General features: G+C 36.0%; 1 protein-coding gene across 6 annotated transcripts in view; it reads right to left on the bottom strand.

Annotated features, from left to right (window-relative positions):
• The window catches only part of SMARCC1 (SWI/SNF related BAF chromatin remodeling complex subunit C1), a 251,121-nt gene that overhangs the window by 31,710 nt on the left and 202,137 nt on the right, over nt 1–17,274 (bottom strand). For 5 of the 6 annotated variants that reach the window (XM_077129473.1, XM_077129467.1, XM_077129472.1 and 2 more), the window contains exons 22-24: nt 12,585–12,640; nt 11,009–11,123; nt 10,179–10,333 (exon numbers count right to left, since the gene is read on the bottom strand). In XM_077129473.1, coding sequence (XP_076985588.1) covers nt 10,179–10,333; nt 11,009–11,123; nt 12,585–12,640 — 326 coding nt within the window. The remainder of the gene's footprint in view (nt 1–10,178; nt 10,334–11,008; nt 11,124–12,584; nt 12,641–17,274) is intronic. The other variant, XM_077129470.1, reaches the window with a different exon arrangement.

Below are 17,274 nucleotides of genomic sequence, written 5' to 3'. Positions count from 1 at the left end.
CATTTTAACCATTTTAAAGTGTGCGATTCAATGGCATTATATTTACAATGTTGAGCTACCTACCCATCAATACCACCCATTACTAAAACTTTTTCATAACTCAAAACAGAAACTCTCTACCTACTAAACAATAACTATACCCCCCTCAAGCCAGTTATCCTCTCCCATCTCACAATTTCTAATCTACTTTGTCTCGTATGAATTTGCTTATTCTAGATCTTTCATAAAATATGAATCCTACAATTCTCGTCTTTTTTTGTCTTACTTTACTCAACATGATGATTTCAAGGTTCAGACATGTTGTAGCATGTATTAGAACTTCATTCTTTTTTATGGCTGAATAATGTTCCATGTAAGTATACCTCATTTCATTTATTCATCTATTAATGGACACTTGGTTTGTTTGCACCTTTTGTCAACTGAATAATGCTGCAATGAAGGTCAGTATGCAAATATCTGCTCTAGTCTCCACTTTCACATCTTTTGGGTATATACAGACCAGTGGACTTGCCAAGTCACATGGTAATTTTATGTTAACTTTTCCAGGATGCAATAAATTGTTTTCCACAGTGGCTGCACTATTTTATATTCCCACCAATGACAGAAGAGGGTTCCAATTTCTCCACACCATACTAATATTGGACAAAACACATTTAAATGCAAAAAAAAATGTTACATAAGAGTCAAAGAAGGTCATTATATTTTATATATAAAAAATAACAAACAATCATAAGGGTTTATTCACCTAACTCAAAAGACATGAGGTAAAGAATGGCAAAATCGAAGGCAATAATAGATGTCTTACAGTAATAGAGGTCTCTTCAATAGACATAAAATCTACAGGGGCTCAATAAGGAAACAGAGAACTTGAATAATATGATAAATTAACTAGATTTAACAAACACAGAACATTACACTCCAAAACAGTAGGATACACATTATTCTCAAATACTCATGGATCATTCTCAAGGATGAACCCACATGCTGAGTCACAAAACAGTCTCAATAAATTTAAAAATACTGAAATTATACAAAACTACTTTCTCTGATCATAATGGAATGAACCTGGAAATCAAGAGGCAGAAAACTGGAAAATTAACAAATATATGGAGGGTAAATAACACTCTTAAATGATTAGCAAGTCAGAGAAAAAAATGCAAGAGAAATCAGTAAATATCTGGAGATGAATGAAAATGAGAACACAACATATCAAAACTTTCAAAGACAGTGCTGAAAGCGGAAAGTTATAGGTCTTAATGCCTACATTAAGGAGAAACCTAAAATCAAAGAACCAAATGCACACTTGGAAAACTAGAAAAAGACCAGCAAACTAATCCCAAGGAAGGGAGAAGGAAAGAAAAATTAGTGCAGAAATAAACAAAATTGAGAACAGCACCAAAAAAAATTAGAGAAAATCAGCAAAACCAACAGTTGTTCTTTGATAAGATCAATAAAATTGACACGCCATTAGTGAGACTGACAAAGGAAAAATGAGGAAGCAAATAAAAAAAATCAGAAGTGAGGGGGGGACACTACTACTGAACACAAAGAAATAAAAAAGATCATAAAAGGATACTATGAACAACTGTATGCCAACAAATTAGACGACCTAGATGAAATGAACAATTTATTAGAAACAACCAACGCATACTCACTTGAAAAGAAAGAGAAGACCTCAACAAACCAATCACAAGTCCTCAACAAACCAATCACAAATAGAGAATGAATGAGTAAACAAAAATCTCCAAAGAAAAGCCCAGAACTACATGGTTTCATAGGGGGAATTCTAACAGTCAATCCAAGAAAAATTAATACCAGTACTGCTTAAATTCTTCCAAAAAATTAAAGAGTGAACACTACCTAACTCATTCTATGATGCCAACATCACCTAATACCAAAGCCAGATAAAGATACTACAAGAAAAGAAAATTACAGACCAATTTCTCTAATGAATATAGATGCAAAAACCCTAAAAAAAGAAGACTTGCAAATCAAATCTAACAGCACATTAAAAGAATCACATATCATGATCAAGTGGGTTTTATTCCTGGTATGCAAGTGTGGTTCAAACAAGAAAACCAATTAATGTAATGGACCACATTAACAAATCAAAGGGAAAAAACCCACACGATTGTATCAATGGATGTAGAAAAGGAATCTTGACAAAATCCAGAGTCCTTTCTTGATAAAAACACTTCAAAAAGATAGGTATAGAAGAAAATTTCCTCAACATGATAAAGGAGATATATGAAAAAACAATAGTTAACATCAGGCACAGTGGTGAAAGACAAAGCTTTACCTTTTAGATTATGAACAAGACAAGGATGTCCACTGTCATCATCGTTATTCAACACTGTGCTAGAAGTTCTGGCTACTGCTATTAGGGAAGAAAAAGAAGGCAGCCAAATCAGAAAGGAAGAAGTAAACCGGTCACTGTTTTTAGGTAATATGATCCTATACTTAGAAAGCCCCGAAAAATCTATGTTAACAAATAAATGAGTTCAGCAAAATTGTGAGATACAAAATGAACACGCAAAAATCAGTAGTGTTTCTATACACTAGTAATGAGCAATCTGAGGAGGAAATTTACAGTAACAACTAAAAGAATCAAACATCTAGGAATAAATTTAACCAAGTATGTAAAGGACATGCATTCAAAAAACTACAACATACTGCTAAAAGAAATCAAGGAAGACCTAAATAAATGAAGTATATTTCATGTTCATGGATCAGAAAACTAAACATTGTTAGGATATCAATGTTACACAAATTGATTTACAGAAATGATCACAATCCCAATCAAAATTCCAATGGCCTACTTTGAAGAAATGGAAAAGCCAATTATCAAATTTATTTGGAAGGGTTAAGTGCCCCCAAATAGCCAAAATATCTTGAAAAAGATGAATAAACTCGGAGCACTTATATTTCTTAATTTCAAAGATATTACAAGGTCAAAACAGCATGGTACTGGCATAAAGAGAAATATACTGATCAATGGAACTGAATTGAGAGTGCAGAAACAGACTTGCACATTTACAGTCAAGTGATTTTTTGTGAGGCTGCTCATATCCACTCAACTCGGGTAGAACAGTCTCTTCAACAAATGGTGCTGTGAGAACTGGCTATCTACTCCAAAAGAAAGAAAGAAGACCTCTTACCTCACACCTCATACAAAAATTAATTCAAAATGGATCAAGCATCTTCAATATCTTGTGGCAGACAGGAGTTTCTTAGTCTTTACATCAAAAGCACAATACAAGCAATGAAAAAAAGGAGATAAAAGGGACCTCCTTAAAATTGAAGATTTTTGTGCTTCAACTTCGTTAAAGAGGTGATAAGGCGGCATATACCATGGGAGAAAATATTTTGAAACCAGTTAAATGATAAGGGTTTAATATCTAAAATACATAAAGAAATAAATACAACTCAATAATAAAAAGAAAAACAGCTCTAATGGATGGAGGGGGCTGAAGGGTATAATAACTGAGAAACCGAAAGGCAAACTGATATATATATATATATATATATATATATATATATATATATATGTATATATATGTTGGAATACTGTGCAGCTACAAATAAAGACGTCCTGAAGGCATACAACAAAATGAATGAACCTTAGGGACAATGTGTTGTGCAAAATAAGCCAGAAACAAAAGAACAATTATGCTATGATCTCTTTCAGAAAATACTTATAAGAAAATTGGAGCCTAGATTGTAAGCCCTTATTAGCAGCTACATTACTCCCAAGTTTTAAGGATGTTTCTAGATTCTGAGATACTGAGATACTGAACTATAAGTGTATAAACAAGCCGGTACTTTCTGCAGCCCTGAAAGTTAGCATTGCTACAAACAATACACACAATAACAGTTAAAAAGTAACCAAAAAAAGAGACCAGATTTACTAAGGTAAATCAGAATGCAGGGTAAAAATGACAGTGTATGTACTCTAGAGCTTCACAGACTATATGAGACCAAAGGCTTTTATTAACCTTTCTGGACAGCTCATTTAAACAACCCTAAAACTCATGGAGCCCAGAAGGCCTTGTTATTCTGTATACTTTAATGTAATACCTGGAAACATCTCAGACTATGGCGAGCTGATAATTAAAAAGTATTGGGGGTGGGCCACAGTGGTTCATCAGGCAGAGTCCTTGCCTGCCATGCCAGAGACCCGGGTTCGATTTCCAGTGCCTGCCTGTGCAAAAAAAAAAGGTATTGTAGAGTCCCTTAAGGGACCAAAGAAAAAAACATGGAACTATTAAACCTGATTCACATCTGGGAAACCCCTGATACCCTCTCAACCATTGGGGATGCCAAAGAAAACAGGCCAAGCCCTTGGTTTTAAGTTTACCCTTATGAAATTTACTTTGGTGTCAGAGAAGCCTCCAGAATAGCCTCTGGACTCTATTTGCTCTCTCTCAGCCACTAATGACTTATTTTGTTTTCTTTTCCCCCTTTTGGTCAGGAAGGCATTGTTGATACCACAATGCCAGGGCCAGGCTCATCTCAGGGAGTCATGTCCCACACTGCCTGGGAGTCTTTCACCCCCAGATGTCATGTCCCACACAGGACAACTCTTCTTGCTGAGCTGGGCTTAGAGAGAGAGAGGCCACATCTGAGCAACAAAAGAGATTTTCTTGGTCACAACAACAGGTAGACTTAGCTTTTCTGCTACAGAAATAAGCTTCACATGAGCAAGCCTCAAGATCAAGGGTTTGGACTACTGATTTGGGAGTTCCTAATATTTAATAGAGTAACAGGAGTTTCCCAGGTGGTAAAGCTATTTAATAGTTCAGAAATTGTTACTAATGTAATAAGAACCTAAAATCTGACATTAGCTTTGTGACAAGACAGGAAATGTAAGCTGAAAGAGCTTTAAGAAGACCATTGGTGAACTTAAAGGACAGAAAGAACAATACTATTGAAGGGTGAAGAGAAATGTGTCTTTGTTATGTAGTAGCACCAAGTCTGTAAAGTGACCTACAATGATGTGGTAAATAGAAAGGGTACTTAATGAACTTGTGGCTATGGCTACAGTGATGTGGTAGTTAGAGTCAGTTGTCAACTTGGCCAGGTGAACGTACTTAAGTTTTGTTGCTGCGGACATGAGCCAATGGTACCTGAACCTCATCTGTTGCTAATTACATCTGCAGTCAGCTAGGAGGCATACCTGCTGCAATGAATGATGTTTGACTTAATCGGCTGGTGCTTAAATGGGAGAGCACAGTATATCACAGCCCAAGCAGCTCAGCATACCTGATCTCAGCACTCGCAGCTCAGCCCAGGCGTTTGGAGATGCATAAAGAAGTCACCCTGGGGAAAGTTGTTGGAACCCAGGGGCCTGGAGAGAAGGCCAGCAGAGACCATCCTGTGCCTTCCACGTAAGAAAGAACCTCCACGTAAGAAAGAACCTCAGTGGAAAGTTAGCTGCCTTTCCTCTGAAGAACTAACAAAATAAATCCCCTTTTATTAAAAGCCAATCTATCTCTGGTGTGCTGCATTCCAGCAGCTAGTAAACTAGAACAAGTGATTTCTAGGCATGTAAAAATTCTTTTCATATTTTATTGGGAAGTAGCTAAAAGAGAGAGGAAGCAACTAAAGAAGGAACAATTAGGCTTCACACTGAATTCAGAGGAAATATGAAGGTGCAGAATTTGAAAATATAATAGTTTCCCAGTTCTGGTCTCTCCCAAAAAAAGAGGCTGAAAGTAAGAAATGGCTTGGGGTCAAAGACCAAATCCAGAGAAATACCAGTAAAGCATGGCTTCAGGGAAATTTTTTCAATGTGTGGCTATAAGACCTTACAAGTGCATTGTAAGGCTTCCCGAACCTTCCTTATCCCTCAGGACATTTTTCTCTTAAACCTGAAGGAAAGGTCTATAGTTTTAAGAAAACATGACCTCTGCTCTCTTGGAAAAACTGAATCCTGTTGCTGAGAAAAAAACAAACATGTTCTAGTTTCTGGTTTATTCCAACATTAGTTCTGGACACCTTCTTCCTTAGATAGAAGGGAACCAGAGGACTCAGTAATGATGCTCCTTTTCACACCCACACTTACTCCTTCAAGTGGAGCAGTTCACAGACTGCCAATAGGTTCACGAAAAAACCCATGCTACAGAAGAGTCCCTCAAATGGCAGAGATAGAGAAGAGCCAGGAATCATGACATCCCATCTGTTTAGGAGAAAGACCTAGAACTTCTAACTACTATTCCACACAGAATGTGAAAAACGATTTTAATTTATCAAGGAAAATGCTTAATAACAAAGTTGCTCATAGGAAAAGAAGATCAAAAAAAGATAAAGAAAAAACTCTGGCTAGGTAAGTTACAATAATCACAGTAATTTAAGTAAATTCCTTACCCCATAATTACCATACAGCACAAAAATGATTGTGTGCTATGAAATGTATTACATCCAGCTGTTTAGAGACATTTTATCATCACACTGAACAGTTCATGTATGAAAAGTTATGTATCAGAAGCATCTGTATCATTTTCACAAATCAGAAGGAAGTGTAGATATTTTAAGAATGAAGATCTGAAAGTGTTCAGTTATTAAGAATAAGACTGAAAACTCAGGAACTGAATTTAGTAATTCAATGAGATGAGGGAGTGAAAATTCAGTAACCTTGGACAGAAAATCTTATTTGGACACCCAAATAACATACACAGAGTATCTAAGAGCGAGGCCAATTGTTCCACAAAAGCAGTTTCTCTGTATAGGAGTCAAACAATTGTTGCAAAGCAGTTACCATTGCACTTTTGTGGCCAAAGTGTACATATCAACAGTTGTGAGGTTAGAGGAAAAGGTCATAAATCATTCATGAGATTTTAAGATGGCATACCATTTTAGTTTCGTCTATAGCCAACATACAGTTGGCTCAGCACAGAGGTATAAAAAAGGAAAATAATGTTAGAAGAGTAAGAAGACGATGCTCTATGAGAGGGAAGAGTGCCCTAAAAAGTACAGCAGGAGATATGACAGAGTGGATAAACTTTGGTGGAACTGGCAGAAGCATTTTAGGAAGGACAGGAAAGAAATAAGGCTTGACAACTAAGAAGGGTCCTGGGTCCTGACTGAAAAAATCCAGAATTCCCTATTAAATAGTTTGGACTTTTACCCTGAGACAGAGCTGGAGGTTACTGAAGAGTGTGACATGCTCATATTTGCATTTTAAAGATTCCTATCCATAATGTATGAGTCCATTTATGTGACGACAAAAATAGGAGAAACTAAGCCATGGTATTAGAAAACAGGTGTGCTGGTTTGAACATATTATGTACCCCAAAAAAGCCATGTTTTAATCCTGATTCAATCTTGTGGAGGCAGGCATTTCTTTTAATCCCAATTCAACAATGAAGGCTGGGATCTTGATTAGATTATCCCCACGGGGGCGTGGGGCACCCAAATGTGGGTATAAGCTTTTAATTAGATGAAGATGTGACTCCTCCCATTTCAGGTAGGTCTTGATTAGTTTACTGGAATCCTTTAAAAGAAAGAATATTTTGAAGAGAGTCAGAAATGAGAGAAATGACAAGCCTCAGAGCCGAGAGAAACTTTACAGCAGAGCTGACACAGATGTGGATACATGGAGAACAGAGACACGGGTGTTTGGAGATGCTTGCAGCCCAGCAGACGTTACCATGAGAGGTTAAGCAAGCCAGAACCTGGTGAGAGGCAAGGGAAGCCAAAAGATGAAAGACAGCCCTAGAGAAGTAAAGTGAGGAATCTCCACAGGAAAAGAGGCTAAAAGCAACAGAGCCCAGGAGCCAGGGAGCAGCAGATGCCAGCCACGTGACTACCCAGCTGACAGAATCTGATCCATCGGACTTTTTTTTTGTTTTTTTTTAAACTTTTTTTTATTAATTAAAAAAATTAACAAACAAAACATTTAGGTATCATTCCATTCTACATATACAATCAGTAATTCTTAATATCATCACATAGTTGCATATTCATCATTTCTTAGTATATTTGCACTGATTTAGAAAAAGAAATAAAAAGACAACAGAAGAAGAAATAAAATGATAATAGAGAAAAAAAAGACTATACATACCATACCCCTTACCCCTCGCTTTCATTTACCACTAGCATTTCAAACTGAATTTATTTTAACATTTGTTCCCCCTATTATTTATTTTTATTCCATATGTTCTACTCTTCTGTTGATATAGCTGCTAAAAGGAGCATCAGACATAAGGTTTTCACATTCACAGAGTCTCATTGTGAAAGCTATATCATTGTTCAATCACATCAGACTTTTTTGAGTGAAGGTAACCTCATGTGGGTGCCTTAATTAGGACATTTTCATCTCCTCAGAACTATAAACTTGTAATTTAATAAATTCCCCCTTTTAAAAGCCATTCCATTTCTGGTATACTGCATTCTGGAGGCTTACTAACTAAAACAGGCTAGTCATTACCCTTCCAGTAAGTGGAATGGAGTATGAGGAAGCTGGGATGGGAATGGTAATGTTATGCTTCTTAATGTGGATGCAGGTTACAGAGGAGGGGGGTTCACTTTGTGAAAAATTCATTGAGTTGTAGATTTACATGTTTCCTTATTTGAATGTAAGTTATACTTCAATAAATTTTTGAAAACAAAAAAGATTACTTGGGTTACAAGATGGAGAATGGGATGGGGCAGAAAGGCTAAAGAAGATGCGAGGCTAATAAAAGGGAGCAGAAATGGGGCAGGGCATTAGCCAAAAAACTAAAGAGCCATGAAGGGTTTGGTCGGAGATCAGCTATGAAAAATCAAAGAACAAGAAGTATTAAAGAAGACCTGAGACTGTAGGTATGAAGATTGGGTGGATGGCTGTGACACACTCTTGAGAAAGCACACAGGAGGGAGGCTCTTGGAGCCTCTACCTTATTTATACAACCAAAAAAATATGCCTACTCCTTAGGGTCTCTTAAGACTCCTGACAGTAGTATTTATAAGGAAATAGGAACTGGGGCAACACAGAGATAAGGAGATGCTCAAATAATTTGACCTGGCAAAAAACAGAGAGGATCAAAAAAAAATTTCCAACAAGAGAGCAAAACCAGACAAATGTGAAACATTAGTCACACTGGTATCTATAACAGTACTCACTGAAGCCAGTGTGTACCTTTAAAAATTCCTATAGAGTGAGGTGATATGGGAGAGAGAATACCTAAATTGAGCTATAAACCACAAAGATCAGAAGATATTTTCTTCGGAAGAGTGGCAAGTCTGAATTTGCAGGACTTCAAGCTAGTTGGGCTAAGTGTTAGGCTCACTGACTGTTACTTTATGCATTGATCCTCCTGCTACTGCCTGTAAACATTTCCCCCACCCCCAACTTTGGCACTTATACCAGATGGGTGGGCACTTTAAACAGTAAACACTTTGAGAAGCAGCTCACAGCAGCTACTGGGGAATTAAAGACCATGAAAGAGCCTCTTTACTAATCGATCAAGAAAAGGTGTAATGGCACCAGTTTAAGATAAAATGACAAGGAATGTTCTAATAGTCACTGCTTCTTAAAACGTGGGAACCCATAATAACAGGAAACTTAGCAGAGTAGAATGTAGAAAGGATAAAAAGAGTTTTAAGATCTTCGTATATTCATGCCTGGAATGCTTTAAAAGGCTAATTTAACCCAAAGTGGGAAAAACAACATTCTCTTGTCTTCCAAAGTATGCTGTGTAGCCAATACTATGTTATAAATAGAGAAAACCACCCACAGAAAAGCTGGCAAATTCAAGAAGAAAAAAAGCTATTTTAGGTTCCCCCTCTTTTCTACTTTCAATCTGTAAAAGCAAGGTGAAGTATTTATAAAAATAATTTTTGTCTTAAAAATGGTAAGTATTTTAATCTGACAGAAATTAACAGGATAGTTCAAGGCATGCCCTGGCACAAATTTAAAACCAAAAGACAATTATTGCCAATGTATCTTTACTTCTGCAGCCTTTGCAAGATTAAATGATGTAAGGAATGCATGGAAGAAAGTCATGCATTAGGACTGGATCCACTATTTCTACCATCCTCCTCCTGTCTGGATTTCATAACCTAGAACTGCCAATCAAGAAAATAGTCATCTTCTATTGGGTACAAGGCTCTTTATACTCAATGTTCCCAGTGACCTAAAAACAAAACAACCATTCATGGCTTAAGAGAGCACTGGAAAAGCGATGTCAGGGGCAAACCTTGGCTTTGGTTGCAGCTGAGGCAAGGGCAGCTGCTGCAGCTGTGGCCACATTTCCTTCAGAAATTTCATGTTCTACTTTCTTCTTCCCAATATCACTTTCTCTTTCTTTACATATATCAGTAAGTTCCTTGTTCTCTTCAGCCTCTTTTTCTTCTGAAAAAATCAGAAACCTTTATTATTATAGTGCCCAGTCTCAATCTTATAAGTCTTTATTATTAGAGTGCCCAATTGTACCTCTCACCTCTGCCGTGTGACAAACTAGGACTGTTGTTACAAAGAGCTCTCAGTGCCTTTCTTCTTTTTAAGGTTTTGCTGAACCATTACTATATGTTTAAGTCTGTTTCCATGCAGAAAGATTTCTCTAAATTATACAGTCCGCCTTCCCTATCTCTCAACTCTACATGTAGTTCCCTTGGATATAAAAGAAAATTCAGGGGAACTAAGTCATAAAATTTATGTGTTCATGAATCCATCAACTAAATGCTCTGGAAAATCAGAGTCCAGAGGGAATGAGAAGCTGAGAACCCAGTAGTTCAACAAGCCCACTGAAAAAGGCATGATGGGATGTATCAGCAACTGAGACAAAATAAAATGGCAAGGCTAACTGGCGACTTCACAATCATGTTGAACTTGCTTGTTCATACACTACTGACAAAAAGAGGAAGAAAAAAGCAAACCACTGGGCTTTAGTAGTGGTACCTGCTTCAATGAAACTCAAATGAATCTTTATCAGTACACTGAGTAAGAAACATCAGGAAATAATTCTACACACAAGTACCTACATTTCTCTAGTGCCTTACAGTTTTACATAATAAAATCTCAAATTACCTGATTTAATATCCTCACTAACTTCACTATCCTGTTCCTTCTCACTGTTTTTTTCATTTTCTCCATCTTGTACTTTATCACCTTCCTCTGCTTCATTTTCGCCTTTATTTTCTGCCTGAAGAGACAGATACAATAGGTAAAGAAGTGAAGGAAAAACAATCCTTACACGAGTGATATTACACATTATCTCAAACTACTTTAGGGTTCTACTACTTTTGGCAAGAAGTGAAGGAGGTTCAGAAAGGCCTTGGACACAGGAGATTGGAAAGAAATTAATAAATTCAGAAAAATACCTTTCACTACTTCAAAACTTGAATGCTTACAGGACTTTATGCCTCCAAAGCACAAATACCTGTTCTCTCTCCTTCATCTGCTTTAAGGGCAAAGGAATGGCAGGGGAAGGAACTGAAATCATTCATTGATTAAGTAAGTTAATAAATAAACATAATAATAAATAATTGCTCAAAAGGACCAAGAGATTAAAATTTTACCAACCATGAAGCATGATAGTGCCAGGAAAACCATCAACATAGCCCTTTAAGACATCTGCTACTGGTTTTAGGAAGAGCCACATTATAGCACCTGCGATCGTACACCGAGGACTGAAAACCTCAATTTCTCAGGTCAGCAATTGGTATCATTTGATGATTTTGAAATCTTTGTAATCTTGGTCAAATTATGTAATGCTGACTGTAGAATGAAGATGCTATCACTAACCTGATGAGCTTCTTTTAGGAATTAGATGAAATCATAAATATAAAGCACACAGAACATAAAGTATGGTATTTGGAACGTAGTAAAAGTAATAACAAATTTTACTGTTTTATCACCGTCTCTCTTTATCTATATATTATTTAAAAATACCACATACAATCAAGGCCTTAACTCTCCACTTCTATAATTTACTCAAATACTAATTGTGCACTGTGAGCTATGGAAGTGTGGGGGATACAAAGACCCAGACCCTAATCTTGAGGAGGCTGTAAAGTTTTCTTTGCGTAGCCCACCTTCTATGAAACAATGATCAAGAAACAAATATACTGGGAAATGTGGTTCCCTCTGCAATGCTGGCTTTACTGTCTCGCTTCCCCTACTAGTTGGATCTCCTATCTCCTACCCTCTATTTCAATTTTCCATACCTGCTCTTTAAAACTTAGCTCAAATGTTGCCTTCTTCTTAAGACTATTCTAAATATTCTTCTGCTGCCAGTTAATTTTCCTAAAAAAGCCCTTAATATTCTAAAATTCTCTTTTGACACATGTAAAGGATTTAAAAACCTACAACTCAATATTCCTAAGAATTACAACACTTTGTATTCATATTTCCAAATGTACCCCAGGCTGGAAAAATTTCCATAGAATGAATAAATGAGAAATGTTCTAAATTACGTCTGGTGAGAAGTATACCTTAGACCAGCAAAGTCCAAGCAGCTGAGAGAACATTTATACTTCCCTAAGAAGGGCTCAAAAAAATCTGGAAAAAATCAAACAAAACCCAAACCCAAACCTATATGCTTCAAAAGACATGCTCTCTGTGGTTCCTCTGTTGTGGGAAAATTCAAGTAGACAGACTTCACCTTTTCAGGCTGCTGAACGTCAATGTCTGTTTCCATCTTTTCCTCTTCAGTTCCTTCTACAAGTAAAAGAATAAGTACCAGTAATGCAGTAGGGAAAAAAGTAAAAACTATTATACAGCTATGAGTGTGTCTGAAATACAACTACAAAAAGTAATATGGGTGAATTTTACAAACATAACATTGAAGAAAGAAGTTAGATGCAAGACAATACATATTCTACCATTGTATTAAAGGTCAAAAACAGGTGAAAGTTACCTATGGTATCAGAAATCAAGAGGTGAGGAGAGTGACACAAACAGCTCAGGGGGAACTTTAGGGTACTAGTAATGCTCTGTTTTATTGAGCTCAGTGTTCTTACATGATGTGCAGTCATTTGTGAAAAAGTACTGGGTAAAACAGTTAGGACCTTCACTTTTCTATATATCTAATAATAAAAAGTTCAAAAATTAAAAAACAAAAAGAAAGAAAATGTGTTATTAGTAAACAGACATTTATCAAATATATAATTTGAGCCAGGTACTAGAAAACAATACCAAGTCAAATCTTCACATGAACTTTAAGAAAAGCAGAAGCAAAACCTCGTCGGGCAGTTTTTTCAAGAGAACTTACAAGTAACTAGCTTAAAACGATCAAACCCCAAGAAAGAAAGCCACTAAGATTGAGAGCAGAAACATTAACCAACAGATTTAGAACCTAAGGAATGCCAATAGTAAATCTGATAGATTCTAAATGTAGAATATCCACAGATATGATGTATAAATTAAAACAAAACAAAATAACAAAAAAACAAACCAATTAACAAGAGAATATTAGATTGATCAGAGACTTTAAAAAAAAATCAAAAGATCAAATCAGATTTCTGGAAATCAAAGTCAGGTCAACAGATTAGACAAGTTGAAGAAAGAATTACAAAACTGGAAAATATATAGTACCATTCATGGTACTATTAGTCAATATACACATTAAGAAAAGAACATTAGAAAAAGAAAATCACAACATTAAAAGGAAAAAAAGGTTTAATTTATGGGAAAGATATTACATTTTATACTTTTAGGAACCTAAATGAAAGTGGCAAAATATATATAGTGGGGGTGTGAAGGTAGTTCAGTGGTAGAGTTCCCACCTGCCATGCGGGAAACCTGGGTCCAATTCCTGGCCCATGCACTTTCCAAAAACAAATAAACAAATGAAATACCAAACAAAAACAAAAAAATCCAACAAATGGTGCTGCAATAAGGGGATATTCATGTGGAAAAAGAATGAAATGTGATCGCCGCCCTACAGAATACAAAGAAAAAACCACACACATGCATATATGTGTGTACGTATATATGTATGTTTGTGTGTGTATATATATATATATAGCCAAAACTGATAAAAGGACAGGTAGAAATTGAGACCCTTCCATCACACTGGGGTTTCCACATACCTTACTCAATGAATACCAAGATTTACAGCAGCTGTGACAATAAAATGATGATTCTAATATGTGTACAGGTATAGAATCCCTCCAACAAACAAGCTTACATGGAACTTTTAGAAATTTATAAAGCAAGCTTCACACATTTCAAAATTTCAAGTTTCATACCAAGTTCTCTCCCATGATGCAATCAAGTCAGAAGATCAAAATATGAAGATAAAGTTCTCTATAATTGGAGATTTAATTGGAAAAAACAGAAGTGTTTTTAACTTAAAAACACTTAATAACTTAAGTGGAAATAATAGGCTTATATTCATAACATCAGAAAAGAAAAATGGATAAAAGTTAATATATTTATATTTAAAAAGAAGAGAAAGAATTAATAGAATATAGAAAGTGGGGTAATAAAAAAAGATTAGGAGTGGTGCAATGGTGGCTCAGTGGCAGAATTCTTGTCTGTGATGCCAGAGACCCGGGTTTGAGTCCGGATGCCTGCCCATGCAAAAAAAAAGATACAACAGGGGTGGCAAGGTTAGTTCAGCAGTAGAATTCTTGCCTGCCATGTGAGAGATCTGGGTTCGATTCCCAACCCATGCACTACACCACCACCACGACTAAAAAAAAATTCAACAAATGGTGCTGCAGTAATGGGATACTCACATGTAAAAGGAATAAAATATGACCCCCACCACACAGCACACACACAAAAAGATAAAACAGAAAGAAAAAATAGACACAAAAGGTGGTTCTTTGAAACAACAAATAAAATCGACAAATCTCTGGTACAACTGCTCAAGGAAAGAGAGAAGACATAAATAAATAATACAAGAAATGTAAAGGTAATAATGATAGAAAAAATAAAAGGACAAATCACTCTGAAGAACTTTATATCAATAAAACCGAAAAATTATATTATGTGCACAAGTTACTAGAAAATTTAATTTTACCAAACTAATTCAAGGGAAAAAAAAACAAAAAAGAAGTCCTGACTAGTTCTATAATGGTTAGAAAACCTAAAATAACTAAACAGTTTAAAACAAAAAAAAAAAACACAAAGCAACAAGTGTTGGAGAGGATGTGGAGAAAAAGGAACATTTCTTCATTGGTGGTGGTAATGTAAAACGGTGCAGCTTCTGTGGAAGACAGTTGGTGGTTTCTCAGAAAATTAAGTACAGAATTACCATATGGCCTGGCAATCCAGGTCATTCAGTATATAGCCAAAATAATTTAAAGCAGACTCAAACAGATATTTGCACCCCTATGTTCATAGTGGCCCTATTCACAATTGCCAAAGGATGGAAGCAATCTCAATATTCATCGACTCATAAATGGATAACCAAAATGTGATGTATACATACATACCAATGGTATATTATCCAGCCATAAAAAGGAATGACGTTTTAATAAATGCAACAACATGTATAAAACGTGAAGACATCATGTTGAGTGAACTAAGTCAGACAATTATTGGTATGACCTCACTTATATGAAATAATTAGAAGAAAGAAATTCAAAGACTGAAATACAGAGTACCGGGGACTGGAGTAAAAGTAGGGATGGGGAGATAATGCTTAAATTGAATAGGTTTCTCTGTTTGGGTTGGTAGAGAAGTTTTGGTAATGAATAGTGGTAAGAGTAGCACAACATTGTGAAGGTAATTAACAGCACTGAGTTATACATTTGAATGTGGTGAAAAGGGGAGATTTTAGGTTGCATATACGTTACTAGATCATAGGTCAGTAAAACACAGAGAATCCAAATATAAACGATATTATATACGATAATAACACAATGATAAAATTGTTCTTTCATGGATTTGCAAGATATTAATAATTGGGTACTATACTGGAACTCTGAATTTTATGCCATGTCTCCGAAAACCTACAACTTCTCTATATTAAATTAAAAACAAAAAACTCACAGGTCAACAGGGTTTCCTCAGTAAAAACTGGGAAACTCTATAATACTTGTAGGAACAAGATGATTACAATCTCACACAAACTTTCCCCAAAAACAGAAACAGAAGGAATACTCCACCCCTACTCATTCTATGAGGCCAGTATAACGCTGATTAACAAATCAGTTAAAGTCAAAAGATAAGGAAAATTGAACAGTGAATAAAAAAGTATTTGCAAAGTCCCCTTGGAGAATGGTGAGAAAGGGGGGAAATTCAACTTCCCCAAGTGGAGAATTGTTGATATTCTCACAAGCAGTGGGGACAACCAAAGGAATAGGATGAGCTTTCAATCTTGGGGTTTGTTCATATGAAACTTAGCCCTGCAAAGGACAGGCTAAGCCTACTTAAAATTAGGCCTAAGAGTCACCCCCAGAGAACTTCTGTTGCTCCGATGTGGCCTTTCTCTCTCAGCCAACATGACAAGCAAACTCACTGCCTTTCCCCTCTCTACATGGGACGTGACTCCCAGGGATGTGGACCTTCCTGGCAACGTGGGGTAGAAATTCTAGAATGAGCTGAGACTCAGCATCAAGGGATTGAGGAAACGAAACCTTTTCGACCAAAAGGGGGAAGAGCGAAATGAGACAAAATAAAGCATCAATGGCTGAGAGATTCCAAACAGAGTCGAGAGGTCATCCTGGAGGTTATTCTTACACATTATACAGAGATCACCCTTATAGTTAAGGTGTAAGAGAGGCTGGAAGGAATGTCTTGAAAATGTAGAGCTGTATTCCAGTAGCTATGTTTCTTGAAGATGACTGTATAATGACATAGCTTTTGCAATGTGACTATGTGATTGTGAAAACCTTGTGTCTGATGCTTCTTTTATCTACCTTATCAACAGATGAGTAAAACATATGGATTAAAAATAAATAATAGGGGGAACAAATGTTAAAAGAAAAAGAAAAGGGAAGTGTTTTGAAGAAGGGATACCTTGGCATGGAGAAAGTCTATCGGGTTACTGGACTTCTTTCCTTTTTTGTAAATTTTTTTTAAGTTAAATAAAAGTTTTAAACAAAAATGAAAAAAAAGAAGATAATAAGGAAAATTATATACCAATAAGCTAAATCTCATTAGCAAACAGATAAAAAACTCCTAAGCAACACAATGATAATAACAAAACAGTGATTAACTATAAACCCACTTCATTAGATATATTAAAAGTGCTGGATAAAACTCAATAATTCCCATGAAAACAAGGGCTACAAGAGAAATTCTTGACCCCCACAAAGACTGTTACCAAACATTGTACCACAAACATCATTCTTCACAGAGAGATGCCAACAGGATTCCCTTTAAAATTAAGGGCAATT

The sequence above is a fragment of the Tamandua tetradactyla genome, chromosome 15, assembly GCF_023851605.1.
Source record: "Tamandua tetradactyla isolate mTamTet1 chromosome 15, mTamTet1.pri, whole genome shotgun sequence".
Taxonomy (NCBI): Eukaryota; Metazoa; Chordata; class Mammalia; order Pilosa; family Myrmecophagidae; genus Tamandua; species Tamandua tetradactyla.
This window is presented reverse-complemented; position numbering and strand designations above follow the sequence as displayed.